General features: G+C 36.5%; 1 protein-coding gene across 3 annotated transcripts in view; it reads left to right on the plus strand.

The window, feature by feature from the left end:
• ANO5 (anoctamin 5) overlaps positions 1-22,244 on the plus strand; it is a 94,301-nt gene that overhangs the window by 30,530 nt on the left and 41,527 nt on the right. For all 3 annotated transcript variants that reach the window (XR_003141300.3, XM_025459773.3, XM_025459774.3), the window contains exons 4-9: positions 585-626; positions 3,340-3,453; positions 7,583-7,651; positions 8,612-8,896; positions 14,469-14,582; positions 17,404-17,519. Coding sequence is in view for 2 of the 3 variants with exons in the window: in XM_025459773.3 (XP_025315558.1) it covers positions 585-626; positions 3,340-3,453; positions 7,583-7,651; positions 8,612-8,896; positions 14,469-14,582; positions 17,404-17,519 (740 nt within the window). In the remaining variant the exon portion in view is untranslated. The remainder of the gene's footprint in view (positions 1-584; positions 627-3,339; positions 3,454-7,582; positions 7,652-8,611; positions 8,897-14,468; positions 14,583-17,403; positions 17,520-22,244) is intronic.

A 22,244-nucleotide genomic window follows, 5' to 3' on the forward strand; every position in this document is an offset into this window, starting at 1 on the left:
TTTTAAAAATAATGGTCATAGTGACTGAAGATTGAAGACAATTCAGCTTTAAATAACCGAATGGCTTTTCCTTTCTTTCCCCTGGTATTTTGGGAGGCTATGAAATATTTTATGCTATTAGGTGAACTTTCCGTACCATACGGTATAATTGTAGCAATTTTAGTTTCTTTGCCTGCTATGTATGGGAATACTTACTTGGATACATATTTTACTTTACATTTCTATTCTTCTCATGCTTTCCTTCATTATTTTTTTCTCTCTCCTTTCTTCTTTAACTCAGTTCCACAAATACATATTATGTAAAGTTACCATATAAAGAACTTAGGGAAATTTACTTTGAAATCTCTTTGTTTCCCCTTTCTTTTATTCTTTATTGTTTTCTTCCTACATTTGTTCTTCTTTCTCTCTTGCTAGCTTCTCCTACCCTCCAAATTTAGATGCCCCCACACACACACCACAAGCACACATACTCACACTCACCTGAGTGATCATACTGAAGGGTTGTATATTTACGAACCTGTTTTTTTTCTTTGGAATCTTTCATGTCAGGAGGATTTGCTAACTTTCTGTTGATTGTTTCACAGTCTGCAAAGCGATTCAATTTGTTCCTGAGACGACGTCTTATGGTAAAACAAGTGCTGAATGATGCTGCTTATGCTTTGAATGGCTGTAGTGATAGCCCTAGTCACTTGTATTCCAACATACACTGATGATCTGGAGAGACTGTCACTGATTCCCAGTCCCCAGGCAACTGAGATTTTAGAATGGTGATTCTTAATTGTTTCTGGATCTGATTAAAGTGGACCCTGTTTCTAAAAAATGTATATGTGTGTCTATTCATATACATAAAATTTATATATTACACATAATATATATATATCTGGTGTGTATACATATTTATATACACTATGTGTACTAATATATACCATAATGTTATATATATTGGCTACATGTAGTATATATGTTTATATTTGGTATATGCGCATATATATATAAATATATATACCCACACACATATTACATACATATACACAAATACACACAATTTACCTAGAGTTTTAGAAGTTTATCAACTCCCAATGGGAATCCTGGACTATGAACCTTAGAATAACTGTCTCATTCAAAGAAAAGGTACCCAGATGTTTGTCTCATTATAAATTGGCATTTCTAAGAACAAATCAAATATAAGCACAAACACATATACACTTTGCAAGATATTATCTTAATGTCGTGTCTTGAGCAAAACAGAAGAATGATGTTTTTTAATAGCCTTCAGTTATACTTAACAAAATTATCAGGTTTTCCTCACCTTGTTTGCTTCAGCCAGTTTTTGCTTAACAGCACTAAGATGTGAACCTCATAGTGCTCTACAAGGTTACCAGTGATTTCTCCATATTTTAAACATTTTACTGTTAATATTAGTGAACAGCCATTATCATAGAAGTTTGAGTTTTCCCAGGTAGCATTTGGCTTTCAGGAGGGAAGTATATATACCCATTTTACTGAATACTCAGAAAAATTGGAGACACTATTCTTCTGGTTACTTTGTTTATTCCCTACCTAATAGTAAAATACTCTAAGTGTGATTTGTGTTGGATTCTATATGCACATCTTTTGTCATCAGAATTTCTCTTTGGACCTAGACTTACCTGTTCAAACAATAAAAACAGTTGTAAATATATATTGTTTTAAAAATAATCTCTACCCTGCATATTTTGCCTGTTACAAACTAAAAGCATAAGGATTATTGGGTTTTCTCCTCTAATTTTTTTGCTTTGATTATATTTAGTCCAATTAATTCTTTTTTTTTCTCCTGCCCTAGTTGGCTTCCATGAGTTTTGGTGGACTTCATAAAATATGCTAATATTATGATGATTTACAAGAGCTCAAATGATTTTTTTTTGCTTTGTTTCCTTTTCATTTCTGCAGTGACTTCTATAAATCAAGAGGTAACAGTAATATGTTAACAGTTTGTTTTCTCAGATTCTCTTACTTTCTTCCTTTAGGAAAAGGGAGATAATTATGCATCTTTTGTTAGGGTGCAGGGAACTCAGACATAACAATTGAATGACTGTATTTTGATGCTGACACTCTAGCTTCCCTGGATGTGTCTTTCGTCTTTATTTTCCCATTCATTTCCTCCTGTACATCAAGAACTAGTCCTTCCCAAGACACAATGGCTCTGCCTTCACTGAAATAAAATATAGTTACTTTGTTCGTAGACCAGGTCAAACATGAGATTTTTGTCTTATTACACGTGACTAACCTGTAACCAGGCCTTTTTTAGGGGAGGTCTCCCAGGCTTGACTTGGATGAAAAACAGCATAGAGTACCATAACAGAAACTCATAAACTGACATAAATAGGACAATTAAATATGACATTTTCATAAATATGAAAATTAAAAACATCCAGTTCTCCATTCACGGGTTAGCTGAAACAGTTGGGAAATTGCCTGTGTTAAGTTTTAACTGCACCACAGGGTTAGAGAGATCATTGACATCCACATGCATGATCTGCTTGCATCACTTTAAGTATTATATGCAGGATATTCCAAATATTATGTATTATATACTAAAAATAAGCTCTGAGGAAGGTCAAATTAGTCGAACATGAAATTTCTTCTGAAGATCTCTAGCAGGAGCTTAATGGGAAAGTTGAATTTGTCAGTTTTACTCTTCTATTGAGAAAATTGATGACAGATTTTTAAACAAAGGTGTCTCACTTAGGGACTGGGGTTGAAAGGAGATCTGCATGAGTGGTGACTTGTAGTAAACTCAGCTGGCAAGCTACTGCTTTCTAATTTTTAACTGCACCCTGATTTTATTTTAACCCTTCAAAAGTTGAATTAGAAATTGGCAATTGTATGAAAATAAGAGTATAAGCATGAGTCATAAGTTGATTTTCTTGGAGTGAGATTCATTAATTGGTCTCTGATTAATTACATCCTCAAAGTAGTATGTAAAAATGAATTATCTATTGGACTTACTTGGTATATTAATGAAGATAACAAGCCTCTCTCTGAATATGCATTTTGGGATCAATGTATACATAAGTTCATTTTCTGTTTTGGTATAATTGCAGCATTTTTGTTGTGTATGCATGTAGTTAAATGCTTAGCTTTATCTTGAGTCTTTCTTGTTTATATATGTATATCTATCTCCTTTATAAAATATAATTTTCTAAAACAAACAAAACCTGTGATGAAAACTGTAGTGATTTGTCTTCACCTGTCATTTCAGGACTGAAAGAAAATTAGACCAAATTTTAGCTAATTTTTCTTGTGCGTTTGCCATTTGAAAATAAAGCTGTAAAGTTGTGTCATTCATGTCTCCTGCAGTTTAAAAAAGATGAACAAAGCAAAGATTCTATCTTCTTTCGAGATGGGATTAGGCAAATCGATTTTGTGCTTTCATATGTTGATGACATGAAGAAAGAAGCGGACTTTAAGGCAGTAAGTATTTACGGAGAAGAGAGAAATAGGAATCATTAAAAGAACCACTTTCTGTAGCTCAACAGGGTTGTTCCCATGGGTTGTTCCCATCGAATTGAATTAAATTGTAAAAGTCAGAGAGGCTTCTGAAATGTTACTGAAAGCTGAGTGTGGGTGAGAAGACCTAAGGTTGGATTAGATATGTAAAGTCAGTTTGTTTCTTTGGACATTTTGAGCACTACCTTCTTTTTTTTAAATTTAATTTAATTATTTTTGTATATTCTTTTATTGGAGTTCAATTTGCCAACATACAGTATAACACTCAGTGCTCATCCCGTCAAGTGCCCTCCTCAAGCACTACCTTCTTTATCTTCTTCCAAGTGACTGGTATAGTTTTTTATGTAGCTCCACAATATTAAATGTGACCTCCAGAATTTGAGGTATATGACTGAATATAATATTTCTTTTTTTTTTTGCAGGCAGTTTCATTTTGAAAATGTAGGACTAATCCACACTATCCAAAATAGCCTTCACATTATGCTCTATTCCTTATCCTGTTTTCTTCTCATTATAACAGTCATACTTTCCAAGCTTATGTATTTGTTGTCTAATCCGTTTACTGGGTCCAACACCATAAAATAACAAGTTCATGAGACCAAGGACTGGTCTTGTTCAGTGTTGTATACCCAAATGCCTAAAACAATGGTGGCAGTATAGTGGATGCTCAATAAATATTGGATATTTGAAATATGAATTAATAAATGAACCCATATGTACAAGCACATACACACACATTTACTAACATACTTATGTGGGAAATAATATCATAGAAAATAAAAATTAAAAAAAAATCGATATTATCCCATAAGACCCTGTCCCTTTCTTCCCTCGAAGCCCTTCCATCAAGCACCTGAAATCCACCCACAGTTATCATTTCCCTTTTCTCTGAATGTCCCCCTGGAACTGGGCTCTTGATTGAGGCTCATTGTCTTGTCCAAGAGTCCTCTCAAGTGGTGGTTGGTTTTCACACTGGGACCTTTTTCTGGAGATGGATAAATTCCTGTTCTCCTTGTATTTAATTGTTGATCACAGTCGGTTCTTCCTACGTCATCCCTAAAATTCCCAAGCTTAACTCTGATCAGATTAATCATTGCCCTGCTTCGCTGCTGTTGTTAATCTGTCCCTGGGTCTTCCCTTTTATTTCTCAACAGTTTGAACTCCTGGTTCACTCTCATTCTCTCCACCAATACTCCTTCATAAGTTACTGATTATCACAATGCTTACATAGATGACTGTTTTAGCATCCTATCCTCTTTCTTGGAACCTGTTTCCATTTATCTCTCTTCCATTCACTCCTCTAGAACTTGTCATTACTGATAAGTACAAATCTTTCTCATCTCATCCAGGCATCCAGCTATTTGACCAACCTCTCAAACATATCTGACTAATACCCTTCCTTCGAGCAGGACCAGATAAGATCTAATTACTTTAACCCCCTTTTCACTTCTGGTCCTTATCCCCTGTTTTCTTGTGCTGATCCAGCTTAAATCTCATGGTCAACAAATATAATCACTCTATTGCCTATGCCTTCAAATCCCTGCCCCTCTCTCAGTTGTCCTTCCATGGCAAAACAGCAACTGTAGTCGAACCCACCTTTCCACCCACTGTGTGCCAGAACCAGGCAGAAAGAAGGACGTGCAGTTCACTTACATATTTTCACCTCGTGTTTGTGCCCTTGGACCTCAGCTGGGTCCTCCAGGCTGTCTGGCAGTCATGCCTCGCCTCTTCATTCAGTTCAGCTTCCCACTTGCGAAGAACAGAAACTTACACTTGATCTCAGTTTCCCTGCCAGCTACTATTCTTCACTCAAATTCTTTTCTGTCCCATTTCCTCTCAAACCCTTTCTTATCAGGCCATCACCTCAACCATTCTGCTCATGTTCATATAAATAAATCCAGTGATCAAGTCTCAACCCTCATCTTAGTGACCTTATAGCAGCATGTGCCACAGTTTCTCATTCCCTTCTCATATGTATGCTCTTCACCTGGAGTCTAGAACTCCATAGCCTCTTAGTTTTTCTCTTATTTCTTTAGTTGCTCCTTCTCAATCTTTTCCTCTCCCTGATTTTTTTCCCTCTCCCTGATCTTTTATTATTGTAGTACCACAGGGTCCAGTCCGTAATCCTCTTCTTTACCCAGCCTGCATACATTTCTTCAGGGACACATCCTGTCTCACCATTGTAAAACGACATTTGTGCTAATTCCAAAGTTCACCTTCCAGTCCATTCTTCTCTCCCACATGACTATTTTGTGTCTCTACTTGGAAGTCTCATAGACGTCTCAGACTTGGCAGGTACAAAATAAGCTCCTGAACATCCACCGCCCCTCCTAAAATCCTGATCTATCTAAAAGTCTTCCCCAACTACAAGTATTGATCCTACATTTCAATAGTTGCAAAGGTGGTAATTTACAATGTAATGCTAATGGTCCAGTTAAACCACTTTTTAGCATATATTCATAGAACTTAAATGTGGAAATTTGACACTCACCATCATTCATCTAAAAAAAATGAGTTATATGAAGAAATCTTCTTTCAGCACTTGAAATTTTACATTATTTTTCTCCTTCACCTAAAATTTCCATCCCATCTTCACCACTTAAATTTTTCCTGAAGTAAAAGTTTTACCTTTGGGAGTCTTTTGTTTGTTCAATTGTAAGTTTGCTGCAACAAATATATGCGTACACATTGAAATATTTTTATTTCCCTTAGCCAGGACAGTCTAAGCCTTAAACTTTTTCTTTTGAATTTTTTAAACAATTGTACAACTATATAATTAATAAGGCATCATGAATATGCTACAAAATTTGACAAGTAATAATCAAAGATAAAAAAATAAACTCATCATAAGTTTGTCAGTTAATGAGATGGACAGAGGGGCTTTAAAAATATTTATAGATAAACAGGAATTATTTCCAGAGTGAGATAGTTCAGCTTCAACTATATTGCTCTCTTGTTTTTATATGGTGGTATAAATTCAGCTTGTTCAGTAAATAAGTAGATTGGAGTAGAAATATTATTATTTTCATCTTTTTGAACCCCTGAATTCTATCCCCAAATTATAGTAATGTATTGTAAAAGTAGTGTTTAATGGCCCATCAACTAACAATCCTACTAGCTCTTCAGTTTTGTTGAACTCAGGGAATTGGCAGCCATGTAGCTTGCAAAAGCATTTGTTACACGAGAGTGAAAAGAGTAGTTCACTTTCTCAGTTCTGATAACCATATTTTGAATGTCCCTCCTCCTTTTTCTTGTCCACCTCTTTCCCCCTTTCCCTTTGGTTTTCTGGGAGTTTGCAGTCTGCCTCAATCTAATACCATAGAAGAAGGGCGATTAGGAAAGGGTAGTTGGGAGGAAACTTTGTACCACTACTGTAGACCTCATCTGTGGCAAACTTTGCAAGTGGAGAAAAAGAGCACAGTAAATTATCTTTTACTCTTTGTAAAGTTTGAAGATATGTCAAGGTAGACCTCTCCATTTGAAGCTTAGCATTCTATAGTATCATCAAAAAGCCTTTTAAATTTTCAGTTACTGTCACATCCTTTATATTTAAATTATAAACACATTTAAATTATAACGAAAGCCAAAAGATTTTTCAACTGTCAGTGAATTGTTTTGAAGCCCACCAGTAATGATGGTTTTAATTTATTTTAATTTATTAAAAATTTTTTCTAACTGAAGCTATGCTGTTCTTCAAGATTAAAAAGCCATAATGATATTTTGCCTTAAAATTGAATTAAATGTATCATTTATTTTTAAGAGTATTAATGTGTTTGTAATAGTAGTCTTCCCAACTAGAAGCATGATATATCTCTCTGTTTATCAAGTTTTTTTTTAAATGTCATTTAGTAAAGTTTTGCGCATATTTTCAGATAGGGTCTTGTACATTTTGTGGAAACTATTCCTTGGTATATTGGATTTGTATAGTTGTATTGCGAATTTCAGTACAGGTGAAGAGCAGGACATGGTGCTAAGATGGGGCTAATACATAAAATACTTTTATATACAATCATGAGAGGAGCAGAGGGCCATCTGATTATCACTGGGCAAACAAGAGTGTTTCACATAATTTTATTGATTTGTTTTTCCATAGGAAAGGAGAAAAGAATTTGAACAAAATCTCAGAAAAACAGGTCTTGAGTTGGAAGTCGAAGACAAAAGGGTAGGTGTAGCTGTTCATTTGGATCAGAGTCTTGGTGTTTTAAGCATCATTTTCTTCTGCTATGGCCTTTGACCAGATAGCCAAATTGATTTTGGGATTGATTTTGATTGTTTGGGAGCTATACAATAGTTTTTTGGGTACAGATTTGTAGATGGCAGGGCCTGTGGTCTTCCCAGTAAATAAGTAGGTCAGTGCTCTGAATATAAGATGATGAGTGGAACATTGTAAAAATAGACATACATAATTCTGTTCAGGGTACAAAGATTGTTTTATCTCTCATTTTGAAGGCTGCGTGTAATCTGGCACTCTAGTTAACCTGGCTGTTTTATAGCACAACCCACTGTGTCAGCCAAGACAACTTCCTCTGCTCATGAAAATGGCAAATTCTTTTATTTATTTTTTAAAACCTCTCTCCATCTACTGGTTTTCTAGAATTTCCTTCAAAATTATTTTTAAAGACCTATTTCTGATTCCACCCTGTCCATGAAACTCTAGTATTCTCTAGTTCTTATTTATCCCTGTTTTTTTTCCTGAACTAATAAATATGTGTTATACTACACAATCTATAACTTAGTCATTCTCCTGTGTAATGAACCTTATTACTTATTAAAATTCTTCCTCTAGATATAAGCTATACATAGCTGGGTAAGAAAAATAAGTATATCTTATACATTGTACGTATCCCTCATATACCTTAAGCTCAGGATCATGGTTAGTCACTAATAACTTAATAGATTGCCCAGAATCACAAATATTTATGATTTTATAGCAGGGCTAGTATACACGGACTCTGAAATATATTTTTAGAGTATTCTTTCTTTGTCTCTATCACACACACACATGTACACACAACATTTACGCATCTACATGTATATGTAAATATAATATACAGATATATGTTTTGAGCATTTGTCCCTTAAATCATTATGCTTTCTGTTATTTTGCTGTCTTTTTATGCAGAACTCTGAAGATGGGAGGACTTATTTTGTCAAGATCCATGCCCCTTGGGAGGTACTAGTTACTTACGCTGAAGTGTTGGGAATCAAAATGCCTATTCAGGAGAGTGATATTCCTCCAGCTGAGACATTCCCCTTTAGTTACATGCTTGGACCTCTGAAGCTCCCAAAGAACGTGAGGCACCCTCGTCCTGAATATTTCACTGCCCAATTCACCAGACATCGGCAGGAACTCTTCCTCATTGAAGACGAGTCAAGCTTCTTTCCATCCTCATCAAGAAACAGAATTGTAGGTAGAGAGACCTTTGGTCACATCCGTTCAAGTGAGGCATGTGTGCCTGCGTGTGCTTGTGTACATGTGCTTGGGAGATGCTGTGTCTGCCCAGTGTTTCTGCATACATTTAGATAAATATTTGATGGTATTGAGCAGGTTTGAAGCTCCACCTGGACCACTTAAACCTGTTCACATATAGATTGACGTATCAAACTTGTTTAAACATGAAAAGTTGACAGTGTAGACACAGTTAAGACAGAGGCTTCATGCGATATTGGGAAAAGCTCTTAACTGAGAGCCAGGGCTTAGGTTTTATTAGTTACTTGTAAATGGTGTTATAAATTTAGAGTTTGTTTTTATAAATGCACACAGCAGGAGGAATATTGGTCATTCCAAGTGAAAATGGAATTCTAAGATTTCCTTATAGATAGATAGATAGCGTTTGAGAAACCTCAAAACCTTTTCCTCTCAAAACCATTTTCAGTCTTGAATAATATTTCCTCTCTGTTTGTAGTCCTAGCATCTTTAAGTTTTCCATTAAAAGCCTTTCTCCTAAAAAATCATGCTCTCAGTGCCACTGTTTCCTTATGTTAAGAATAAAGTCTACCTCATAGGTTACCCTGAGAATTAAATGAGTTAAGGTATGAAAGACTTCGATACCTGAATACCCTAGGTGCACAATACATTTCAGGTATTATTGTTATCAACCTGACTTTAGAGGGAGAAAAGTTCTGGTTCTTTGTTGCTTTGCCCCTTCTTCCTGTTGCCTTTTAATGTGATCACCGGGGTTCTAGCAATCACAGCACCCTCCCACTGGGGATCACTTAACTCTCTTTTCAGATTTGAGGCCTTATATTCCCTTTAGGTTCAGTACCCTTCAGTGTCTAAGAAAGGTTTTGAAATAATCATTTTTTCTAGTGTCTCAATCTTTTCTTGTTAAATTCAAAGACAGGAGTATTAAACAAAATACATGTCTAGAATTTACATAGAAGACTATACATTTACAAACCCAAAAGTTCTCTTCCTTTTCTTACCAGGAATAAAAAACTACCACCACCACCACAAACCTAAGAGGCAACCCCTAAGGGAGTAAAGAGTATGTAACATGGAATCAGAAGACCTGGTTTCAAGTCATAACTCTGCTGCTTTCTAAATAAGCTACCGTGTCTTAAGACAGAGCTAATGATAGTCAATACTGACATTACTGTCAAAAGCAAATGAAAGACTCCTGTGTGAAGCACTTTGCAAACCTTAGAGTACTTTAGATAGACTTGTTACATTAAAAAGTAGCTAACGAAAGGCCAGTGAACCAGGAGGAACAAATTAGGAGCTTGACCAGGTATAGAAATATCAATATCCATTTATCTTTACTTATTCTGTGTAAAGAGTGTGGATACCTTAGATTAATTCAGCATTAAAACAAGTTTTTCCTCCTTCACAGCAGACTAGAACCATTTTTGCTCTATTGAGGAAGTTATTGGGGAGATTAATATGGAAAAGTCCCTTCCTTCCTATCCTTATCCAGGGCATTCAGGTTAATCTATGTAGTACAAATTGAATTTGAATTCAAAAAAATTTTAAAAGTTTATGTATGTACAAATTGAAAGTATTCCAAGAGCATCTTGCACTGATATCGAATTTCATACTTCTCGAAGCATCTCCACAACTATCATGACATCTGAGCTTCCCACTGTAGATTTTATAATATCTTACATGTCTATATATTCTCAAATCTGACAGTTATTGACTTTGTTCCCTACTTTTCCGATTCACAAATAGTTCTGTAGTTTTCAACCTAGTATTTATGTATTTCAGCATATATGTAATTTTTTCTGCAAAATCAATACCAGATAAAAAATTTCTAGATCTAAGGGCATACATATTTAAAATTTTATATTATACTATCACTCTTTCCAAAAAGATGCACTGATTTAGAGTCCTAGTAACAACGTGTGAGAGTGCTCAGTATCCTACATTCTTTCTCAACACTAGAATTCACCAATCTTTCTTTTTCTTTCTTTTTAAATTGTAGCATATCAAAAAAAAAAAAATAAAAAAAAAATAAATAAATTGTAGCATAAAATGAATAGCGATAGGCCTCCGAGTCGTAAACATACAGCTCACTGAATCATCACAAAACAAACAGAGCCATATAACCACCACCCTCATCAAGGACTTGCTGGCCCTCCAGAAGCCCTGCTGCCTCCAATCACTATTCCCCATCATCCTCAGCAGAGGTTAACTTTAATTCCCAACAGAGATTAGGCTTTTTTGAAACTTTATAACAATGGAATCATGTAGTATATATTCTTTTGAGTCTGGCTTCTTTTGCTCAATATTTATTTGGATGATTAATTTAGCTCTTGAATGAGTTTTTGTACATTCTATTTTCATTATTTTGTATTGAAATTTATTTGTGTATGTGTCATTGTGGTTTTAATTTGCATTTCTCTGATATGTGTTTTTATGGGTTTATTGCTTATTAAGATACGCACTTTTGTGAAGCCCCTGTAAGTCTTGTCTATTTCTCAATTAGATCTTTTCCTAAATTGTTGATTGGGAGAAAATTGTTTATATATTCCTTATATGAGCCCTTTCTTTATCATATATATTACTCATCTTGTCCTACTTTGTACTTCCTTTTTTAAAAAAAATTGAATTTAATTTGCCAACATATAGTATCCTTTTCCTTTCTTTTAATGGCTTCTTTTGCACAGCAGGTGTTTTTAATTTTAATGTAGTCCTCAATTTCTCAAGCCTTTTCTTTATGAATCACGCTCTTAATCTTTAACTACCACCAGCCCATGAAGTTAATTTCCTATATTATTTTTTGACGTTGTATTATTTTCTACATTGAGAACTAACATCCACCTGGAATTCATTTTTTGTGCATGGTGTAATTTTCCCACCATATGTGTGGTCATTCAGTTTGTAGCAATTACTGAAAACATTCAACTTTTCACACCATTTTTTTTAGTTCCACCTTTGTCATAACCTGAGTATTTAAATATTCTTCATAAGTCTACTTCTGAGACCAACTCTACAGCTTTGATCTTTTTGTCTATTTTCGTACCGATATGGACAAAGTTGAACTTTACTGGCATCCTGTGCTCCTAGAAAACAGGGACCATTAAAGGAATCCCCCACTCTTCCTGTTCTGGGAAACTGCTTACTGTAAAGGATCGCCCTTCCCTGTATATTCATAGATAACCACTGCCCCCATCTCCCAGTTTGACTTGACAGCCACATAGTTCATCTTAAATTCGCCTGGTGATTGAGGTGTCCATCTATGTTAGTTGTCTTGATACCAAGAAGAAATTACGCTTCTCCTATCTCAATGCCAATCAAATAGGTATAAGCTGGAGCCAGGTGCCCAGGCTATGGCTCCCATAGATACACGGGCGTGGCTGAGGGCTAGGGATGCTATCTTTCTTGATGTTTGCATTTAAAAGAGGTGGATCCTAGAAGACTTAAGGAAAACACTCTTGGGTTATAACACTGTCTAGAGGCTTATTTAGCATTTGTTACAGATTTACATAAATCTCAAAGGGATAGAGAAAGAGTTTAAAATGACAAGTTCTCTAAAGGAAATGCTCCAAGAACAGAGAGGTAGAGAAAGTCTCTTTTCCTCTGGGCACCAGGGAAATTTCAGTTCCTTTAAATTTATAATTAGCCTTATCATTTCTTACTTTTAGCACCTGATGGGATGAGCACTGGGTGTTATGCTATATGTTGGCAAATCGAACTCCAATAAAAAATATACAAAAAAAGTTTCTCCCTTTTATAATTAGTTTGTAGTAAGAAGAGTCAGACATAGGCCCTCCATATTCTCATTCTTGGTCTGATAAATGGCTAGCTGAACTATTTATCCCCACTGATCCATTAAAACAAAGTATTTGTTAGCTGAACTGACTGAACATTAATTAAACTTTCTTCCCGCAGGACCCTAAACTTTGATGTACACTTAACCCAAGCCAACACTGGCAGGTGTAGCAGCCCTTCCTTACCACAAAGAAAGACACTCCCTGAACTTGGTTTGCTTCACCCAAATGAATGAATGAGTGAATGAATAAATAGAAAAGAAAGTCCCTTTCAGCCTGACTTTGCAGATGTTCACAAGTCTCCATATTAAAATAGTGTCCCTCCCCCTCCTGTAATAATCTTTTCATATAACGTCTTTCCTAAGTCCAGATTTGCTTTTATTCAACAATACCGTGCTGTATTTTTCATGGTTTCATAATAAGTCTCAATCTCTGGTGGAGTAAAATTCTCCAGTTTGTTAATACCCCAGGACAGAGTTCTAATTTTGATCAATCTTTCCTAAAGAAATACTAAGTATGCAGAGTAATTGATATTTAACACATTAGTTGTACAAATTAAAACTGCTTTCATAAATTATGATATATTTACCAACATAAAATAGTAAGCTGCACTTATTTTTTTTAAGATTTTATTTATTTATTCATGACAGACACACACACACACACACACACACACACACACACACAGAGGCAGAGACACAGGCAGAGGGGGGAGAAGCAGGCTCCATGCCGGGAGCCTGACGTGGGATTCGATCCCGGGTCATCAGGATCACACTCTGGGCCAAAGGCGGAACTAAACCACTGGGCCACCGGGGCTGCCCCTAAGCTGCACTTAAATGAGTATCCAGATTAGCTAATGATGTTTTGAGAACAACCAGCACTCCAACCAACAATTCCTTAACTTAGGAAACGTAAGAAGGGAGAAAGGGAAATGGATCTAAAACAGTGCTAAGGGGCACCTGGGTGCTAGTGGTTGAGCATCTGTCTGCCTTTGGCTCAGGTGGTGATCCCGGGGTCCTGGCATCGAGTCCTGCATCGGGCTCCCTGCAGGGAGCCTGCTTCTCCCTCTGCCTGTGTCTGTGCCTCTCTCTGTGTGTCTCTCATGAATAAATAAATAAAATCGTTAAGAAAAAAAAAAAGAATGCTGCAATGACCAAATTTGACAGTCAGAAAAGCAGAAATTCTGAAAAGTTGCTGGAAGACAAAAAGCAGTTAGGGTTGAATTGGCAGAAATATGAGAGCAGAGGACATCAGAGCCCAAACTATATGAAGGAGAAAACTGATACAAAGGTATAGGTGATTGCAAAGTGCTTGTAGAGGTATGGCAATCTTGAGTTAATAAATTCAGATATCAAGAAGACCCCCTGTATAAATCCTCAGAGTCACTGGAGTAATCAGCATAGCCAAGTTTCAACTCTATCCCACGTTCCCCAGCTGAACCGGTGGTAGTGATACTAGATTCCAACGTGAAGGCCTGATTGTAAGAATTTAGGCACAAGACTTCGAGAAGAACGTGGGACAGGAGAAGCAAAATAAATCATGATCCACCCCTGCCTCTCCCCGAGGGACTAGAGAACTCTCACGCCCGGGAGCTGAACTACTTGCACACTCCACACAAGCTCACCTTCAAACGACAGAGGGAAGGTTCCTTCTGTAATCAGAACCTGTATCCACATTCACACAAAGTTGGACATTGTGAAATTGTGATGGGATAAAAAATGTGCATAGCATAAAATTCTGAAATGTGTTCAATTCTTACCTCATAGGTATATTATATTCTCTCACGGTGTCCTTTTGGCGTAGAAGACGGGAAGAAGAAGTTTGGGATTGAAAGACTGCTAACTTCTAATACTTACTCATCTGCCTATCCACTCCATGATGTAAGTGTAAGCTTGGTTTTGAAATACCGAGCCCATTTTCTCTCTGACATTCTGAGGCTGCTTTGTTGGGAGAGAGAATCTTCCCTTTGCTCTCTTTGATGACAGGTTGCTTAATTCTTTCTCATGTTGGGAAAATCCCCCCAAACACTCCTTAGTTCCAAGCTGCGAACTTTACCAGCTATGCTGAAACACGTAGTTAATACCTCTTTACACTGTGGTTTCAATGGATATTTATTTTTAAAAATATCACATACGTAGGGCAGCCTGGGTGGCTCAGCAGTTTAGTGCCGCCTTTGGCCCAGGGCGTGATCCTGGAGACCCGGGATCGAGTCCCACGTCAGGCTCCCTGCATGGAGCCTGCTTCTCCCGCTGCCTGTGTCTCTGCCTCTCTTTCTCTCTCTTGGATAAATAAATAAAATCTTTTTAAAAAATCACATTTGTAGGCGAATTTTCTTTAGAATCCATATAGAAAAGAGTTTTGTTAAAAACAACACTGAGGAATAGAATATTTGGAAATTTTTATGTGGACCCATCAGATATTTTTTATAAAGTTTTGAATCCATAAGAACTTAAATTTTATGCATTTATGGGACCCCTGGGTGGCTTAGCAGTTGAGCATCTGCCTTCAGCTCAGGGGGTGACCCCAGGGTCCTGGGATCGAGTCCCACATCAGGCTCCAGCATGGAGCCTGCTTCTCCCTCGGCCTGTGTCTCTGCCTCTCTCTCTCTGTCTCTCGTGAATAAATAAATAAAATCTTTAAAAAATATATATGAATTCATGTATTCCTTCATTAGATATGTAATTGGTTTTAATTGCAGGCATACCTCCTTTTCTTGTGCCTTGCTTTATTGCACATTGCAGTTATTGTGCATTTTTTTACAAATTGAAGTTTTGTGGCATCTCCATGTCACAGAATTCCACTGGCACCATTTTTCCAACGGCATTTGCTCACTCCATGTCTCATTAAAAAGTGATTTTTTTTGGTTTCCCACTGCATAGTGTAAGTTGTTTACATTATCCTGTAGTGTATTCAGTGTGCGATAAGAGTTTGCCTAAAAAAACTTCTTTATTGCAAAAAAAAAAAAAAAAAAGGTTCTTAGTTAAAAAGTTCTTTATTGCTAAAAATGCTCACCATCATCTGAACCTTCAATGAGTTGTCATCTTTTTGCTCATGGGGGGCCTTGCCTCTGGATGGCTGGGGACCGATCAGGGTGGTGATCGCTGGAGGTTGGGGTGGCCATGGTAATATGTTGAAACAAGAAAATGAAGCTTGCCACACCGATTTGACTCTTCCTTTCACAAATGATTTCTTTGTAGTTAGGGACACCTTTGAAGAACTACGTCTGTTCAGCACTGTCTAGTGGATTATCTTTGATATGTTTGCTGTAAGAAAGAGTATAGCCAAATTTTCCAAAATGGTTGGCAGTTTTTAACAGGAGTGTCAATTCATGTGAATTTAATTTAAGTGTTAGAGAAACCATCCTTCCCCACCTTCTCCCCATCCTCCACATACATTTTGTTTTCTTCTGGGGCAAAAGAAATTTTGGGGGGGATTATAAAAGCAAAATAATGCCATGGTCATTTGGAGCGAGATGTATAGCGGGTTAATAAATGCCATACGATGCATTTTATCAGTCTTTCTTCACAAAAGGGCTCATTGCCTTTTAGAAGTTTTTGATGCTATTTGTTTTGTTTCTAGGGAATTACTTCTCTTATTAATATCATCATGTCATTAAGCCAAACTAATATCCTCAGCACCTGCAACTTTAATCTGTACACCCAGCCTTCTAGCAGAGTCATTTATGATCACTAGAAAATCAATGGTATTTAGGTGTTGTTAAAGATAGTTGTAACTTACTGTTAGTTTTGCCTTTTTTTTTTTCTTTTTTCTTTTTTTTTTTTTTCTATCCTGAATGCAAGGTTAGGTACTGGATTTTCCCTTCTGGGCTTTAAGGAACCAATTTTCAAGACACCCAAATAGTATTTATTTCATTTTTCAAGATTTAGCAGGATTAGCTACAGAAGAAAAAAAGCTGGAATCTAGGTGACATAAAATCTTACACCTTATCATATTGAGATTTTTCACATATGCTTAGTTTTAAATTGGATATTTTTGTTCACGCCGTCTTCAGCAGTCCACTCACCTAAGTGAACAATTAAAAGAACGTGTTGAAGCCCCCTATGCAGACATTACTCTGCTAGATCCCAAAGGGACATTATTAATAAAGCAGCTCAGTATGTAACAATGGGGAAAACCTTATGCACAAAACAGTACCAAGGTTCTTTGGTGCTAAAGTTTGTGATACGTGTTTTAAATTTTCTGGGAAATTGTGTCAGTGATTACCAGTGAGGACCAGACAAGTCTGGAGGAGATTCCTGTCATAGTAGTAGGACTTTGGATCATTCACTGCACTTTGCTTGGGTATAATTTTTCTAACTATAAAATAAAAGTGCTGGTGTATTTCTAAAGTCCCAGCAGGTTATACAGTTAACCTGAATCTCCGAGCTGTGAATATCCTAGTAGAATTAGAGTAGGGAAGGAAGGGCTTTCTATAGGAAAGAGCAACGGGGGTAAAGCCAGGGTCTGAAAACTTTAACTTGTATTTTTAAATAATTTAGTGGGGTTCTTAATGATTATCACTATTATTACAGTTTCTCATAGATTTTAGGAGGTAACTGCACATCAGTGGACTATGAAAATTCAAGTCCAAAGCAAAAGAACAATTTGCCTCATTCACCAACCTTATAAAAGCCGTGCTTATTTACTTCACCCCTGTCTTTTGCTTTATCATTCAAGTACTTTCTTTTTGAATGTTTATAGGGTCAGTATTGGAAGCCTTCAGAACCTCCTAATCCTGTCAACGAAAGATACGTACTTTGCCAGAATTGGGCTCGGTTTTCCTATTTTTACAAGGAGCAGCCTTTAGATTTGGTCAGGTAAGTTTGTCTTTGTTTTGTTTTGTTTTGTTTTTTTGCATAGCCTCGAACTGATTAAAACCTGATAATGTGATTTTTATTCACAATGGCATCACATGTCATTTCTCTTACCACTGTTTTCACTCACTACATATTACACCTTCTCAGTTTTGTGGCCACACTGTCATTGAGTCCTTCATTTGTGAGCAGGATGCTTGCTGTTGGAGGAATGAGCCTAACCACCATGTGGAGGTAGCTTGGTAGTTCAGAGGTTGGGCATTGATATTTAGGTAGGCTGGGTTCACATCCAAGTTCTTCCTCTTGAGGGGCTGCATAAACTTGGTCAAATTATTTAACCGTAGAGGCTCATCTGTAAAATAGGAATAACAATGGCACTCTCCTTATGGTGCTGTTTAATAATGAACTGAGATATGTATGTTTTTTAGCATAGGGATGAGCACTTAGTGCTTTATACATACTAGTTTTATAGAAGATAGCAGAAAGTTTGTGTATGGAGGTGTGTGTGTGTGTGTGTGTGTGTGTGTGTAGATCTCAGAGATCCGTGAAGGCACTTGTTCCATGACCTCAATTCTTTAGACCAGTTCAATTCATTGGCTACGCAAGAGGACTTGCAGCTTCCTGCTTTGACCCCTACCAATACTCCATACATGCAGGATGTCAGGACACTCCAGCTATGATTCCAGTAAAGGAATAATCAGATTAGACTCCTGGTTGCTCTACATCTTGTGTTTTACTGGGTGATTTGTGCTGGTAGCGCTATGCCTGCGCAGCATCTCATAAGGAGACTGATTTTGATGCATACATTCAAATCAGTCCTACAGTTGTCAGCAGTTTCATTTAATGCATGTAAGGGGAAATTTTTAAGGATAAATGAAAGGTAGCCTATATAAGCTACTACTTTTTGTAAATCATTGTGTGAAGTCTTTGTTGGGTAGATGTTTTATTTTAAATAACAGTCATTTAATTTTTTAAATGACAGAAGTAGCACATTTATGAGCTATTCAAATAGTAAAGGGATATGCAAAGTTTTTAAAATATTTTATTTATTTATTCATGAGAGACACACAGAGAGAGGCAGAGACACAGGCAGAGGGAGAAGCAGACTCCGTACAGGAATACAGGAAGCCTGATGCGGGACTCGATCCCAGGACCCCGGGATCACCCCCTGAGCCGAAAGCAGATGCTCAACCTCTGAACCACCCAGGCTTCCAGAGATATGCAAAACCTTAAGTGAAATTCTTCCTGTATCAAACTTTGTAGAAGTAACTGCCCTTGATTTGATGTATCCATTCAGTTTTATTTTTATGTGCATACATCATAAAATGCATACACAATCATTTTTCTTTCCCTAGAAAAAACAATGGCATCTTTATTTACCTTTTTGCTGCCATTTTCTTTTCTTTTTCTTTTTTTTTTTTTTGCTAAGTAACATATTATTGGTTCTCCTGTGAATACACACAGATTTATCTCATGTTTTTTAATAGAACACAGAGTGCCATGTTATAAATGATGCATAATTCATTTATTTGTTCTTCTGTCAGAAAACAGCCGTCCCAGATTTTCCACTGTTACAAACCTGCTGCTAAGGACATTTGCAGACATTGGGCCCTTGGAGAATGTTTTCGTAGCATATTTTTAAAGAAGCATAGTCATCAGAATGAAGGTTTACATAGTGTGCATTGTTCAAAATGTATTGAAAGTTGAATTCATTTACATTTTTAAACTATCAACATGGTGTTTCTGCTATTAGGATTCTCCAAAAGTATTTATGGCCCTAGGTATATACAAACACATTGCATCTTGGGTCAGCACAGGGTGTACCTATAATGTGTAGTCAGCCCTTGCCAATTCCCTTTTACAACAAAGGGAAGCCAGTGTCTGGCATAAATTTAATAACTTTTAAAAGTTTTTCATCTTCTTTTAATGACCTCCATTTGTAGCAAGTTATACTTTTCCATTTCAATAGTGAAATGATTTTTTTTTTAGAAATTTTTAGAAGATTTTTTATTTATTTATTTGAGAGAGAGAGCAAGAGAGAAAGGGAGGAAATGGGAGGGAGAAGCAGACTCCCCACCGAGCAGGGAGCCCCATGTGGGGCTCAGTCCCAGGACCCCAAAATCACGACCTGAGCCCAAGGCAGGCACTTAACCGACTGAGCCCACTAGATGCCCCTGAAATTTCTCCCTGTTAAGCAAAAGTGAAATTCTTTATAGACTCTTCCCACTTTGCTATTTTCACTTAACAATATATCCTCAAGATCAAAGCAAACGAATTCACTGAGACATCATCATTCATTTTTCCATTTTATGGTATACCTACCATTATGTGTTCTTGGGCATTATGTGTTCATTTGGGCAGTTTCCAGTACTTCATAATTACAAAGAAAAGTAACCATGTACTTCAGTGAGTAACAATGTACATGTGTATGTGCCCTTGGGAGTGTACCTCCAGGGTAGATCCATCTGTGTGAAATCCTGGGATTGCAGGGTAAGAGCATATGTAGTTGTGTTAAAAATTGCCAGATTCTCCCTCAGTGGGATGGGACCATTCGGAATTCCCACCAACAACGTATGAAAGTACAGAGTATGCTGTCAAGTTCTCTAATTCTTGCTAGCTGACTGGTGAAAAATGGTATTTTAGTGTAGTTTTGATTCATATTTCCCTCATTATGCATGCAATCGAACATCTTTTTGTATGCTAAGGGACATTTTTGTAGCTTTTAAAATGAATCTCTACTCATATTTTTGTCCATTTTTCTATAGGACTTTTGCCTTCTTTCTCAGTGTTTTTTCAGTTTTTTTTTTTTTATACACCGAGGTTTTGTACCTTCTATCTATAAAATGTATTCCTAATATTTTCTCCACGTTTGTCATGTGCATTTTGCCTTAGCTTATGGAGCTTATGGGCTTTTTTTTTTTTTATTTGTTTGGTTGGTGGTTTGGTTTTTGCTACGTACAAGTATTTTCTTATTTTACACAAATCAATAGAAATATTGATCAGAATTTTTATTGCTTTTGGATTTTTAGTGACAAAATGCCAGTTTATACACACAAGTTACAGAGGAATTCACCTACGTCTTCTTTTACTTGCATAGTTTCTCTTTTGATATTTAGACTCCCGATCCACTTAGAATTTATTCTTACATGTTGTGTGAGAAGTAGATCTACTTTTATCTACTTGTCCCGACGCTATTTATTAAGACGTATATTTGCAGCCCAGTGATGTGAGGTGCCCCCTTTTTATCTTATGCTAGATTTCTGTGTGCAGTTCAGTTCCTTTCCAGATGCTCTGCGTTGCTCCTCTGACCGAGCCAGCCACCCATGTATCAGTACCATCCCGTTTTATTTATTTTTTTTATTTTTTTATTTTTTTTTCCATCCCGTTTTAATTGTAGCGTCTTTGCTTAGTGTTTTACTCTGCAGTACGGGTATACGGGTAGTATATTTTAAAATCTAGCTGGGCTAATACTCCACATAGCTTTTCCATTCTGTGTTTCCTTGTACATTTTGCACATTTCTTCTTCCATAAAAACTTTAGCATCAACTTGTCTGGCTGTTTACTAAAAAAAACAGATTGTCGGTATTTATATGGGGATCACATTAAATTTATAAATTAACTTAGGTAGGCCTGATAGTTTGAGGATAGTTCAGTCATTCTAATCATTGAAAAGGCACGTCAAGGAAAGGATATGTTTTTGTTCCAGGCTACTTTTGGATTTTTCAAGCGTATTGTAGACTTTTCTTTACGTAAGTCAGGCAATTTTCTTAGGTTTAATCCTAGGTGTTTTAAAAGTTTTGTGGCTATTATAAATTATGTATTCTCTTCTATCTTCTGACTTATTATTTCTATATTGAAGGCTATTGATTTTTGCATCTTAATTTTGTGTTTTGATACCTTGAATTCTTCATTAGATTAGTTTTAGCATTGATTGTTTAAGGTTATCCAGATATGTTACCATGGCTTATTTATTTATTTATTTACTCATTTATTATGTTTAAAATATTTATTTTATAGATGGAGGGGGAGAGCACGAGCGGGAGGGGCAGAGGGAGAGGGAATCTCAAGCAGACTGCACGCTGAGTGCAGAGCCTGACACCAGGCTCCATCTCATGACTCTGAGATTCACAACCTGAGTGAAACCAAGAGTTGGACACTTAACCAACTGTGCCACCCAGGTGCACCATGATGTCATTTTTTATACAGTAATAGTTTATATTTGCCAATTCTTATGACCCCAATTATTTTCTTTTGTTCAGTTGCATTGGCTGGTAATTCCAGAACAGTATTAAATAGTAACGGACATAGTGGGTGTCCCTGCCTTGTGGAAATGCCTCCAGTGTGTCCTCATGAGCAGAAAGTTCTTTTGTCCTTGAACATTATCATTTTGCTAGGGAGCTTTGAGATTTTGTTTGCTTGCTCATTTGTTTTAATATCTTATGGATTTAACACATCATGTTTGGGAGTTGATTATTCTAAGTCTGTTTTTCCTGGTTCCTACTGGATCCTTTCAATGTATACCTTCTTTCTTGTTTTTTTTTTTTTTTCTGGAAAGTGTTCTTGGATTGTAGTTTTGAAATATTAGCTCTTTTCCAGTATTTTGATTCCAGGGTCTTTATTTTCTTTGGACTCCAGTTATATATATGTTTGTTTGTTTGTTTGTTTTGCCTATCTTCATATCAATTTCTCTCAGACTCTTTTTACTTTTTTGTTATTTTCATTCTTTTG

Source organism: Canis lupus, chromosome 21 (assembly GCF_003254725.2).
Source record: "Canis lupus dingo isolate Sandy chromosome 21, ASM325472v2, whole genome shotgun sequence".
Taxonomy (NCBI): Eukaryota; Metazoa; Chordata; class Mammalia; order Carnivora; family Canidae; genus Canis; species Canis lupus.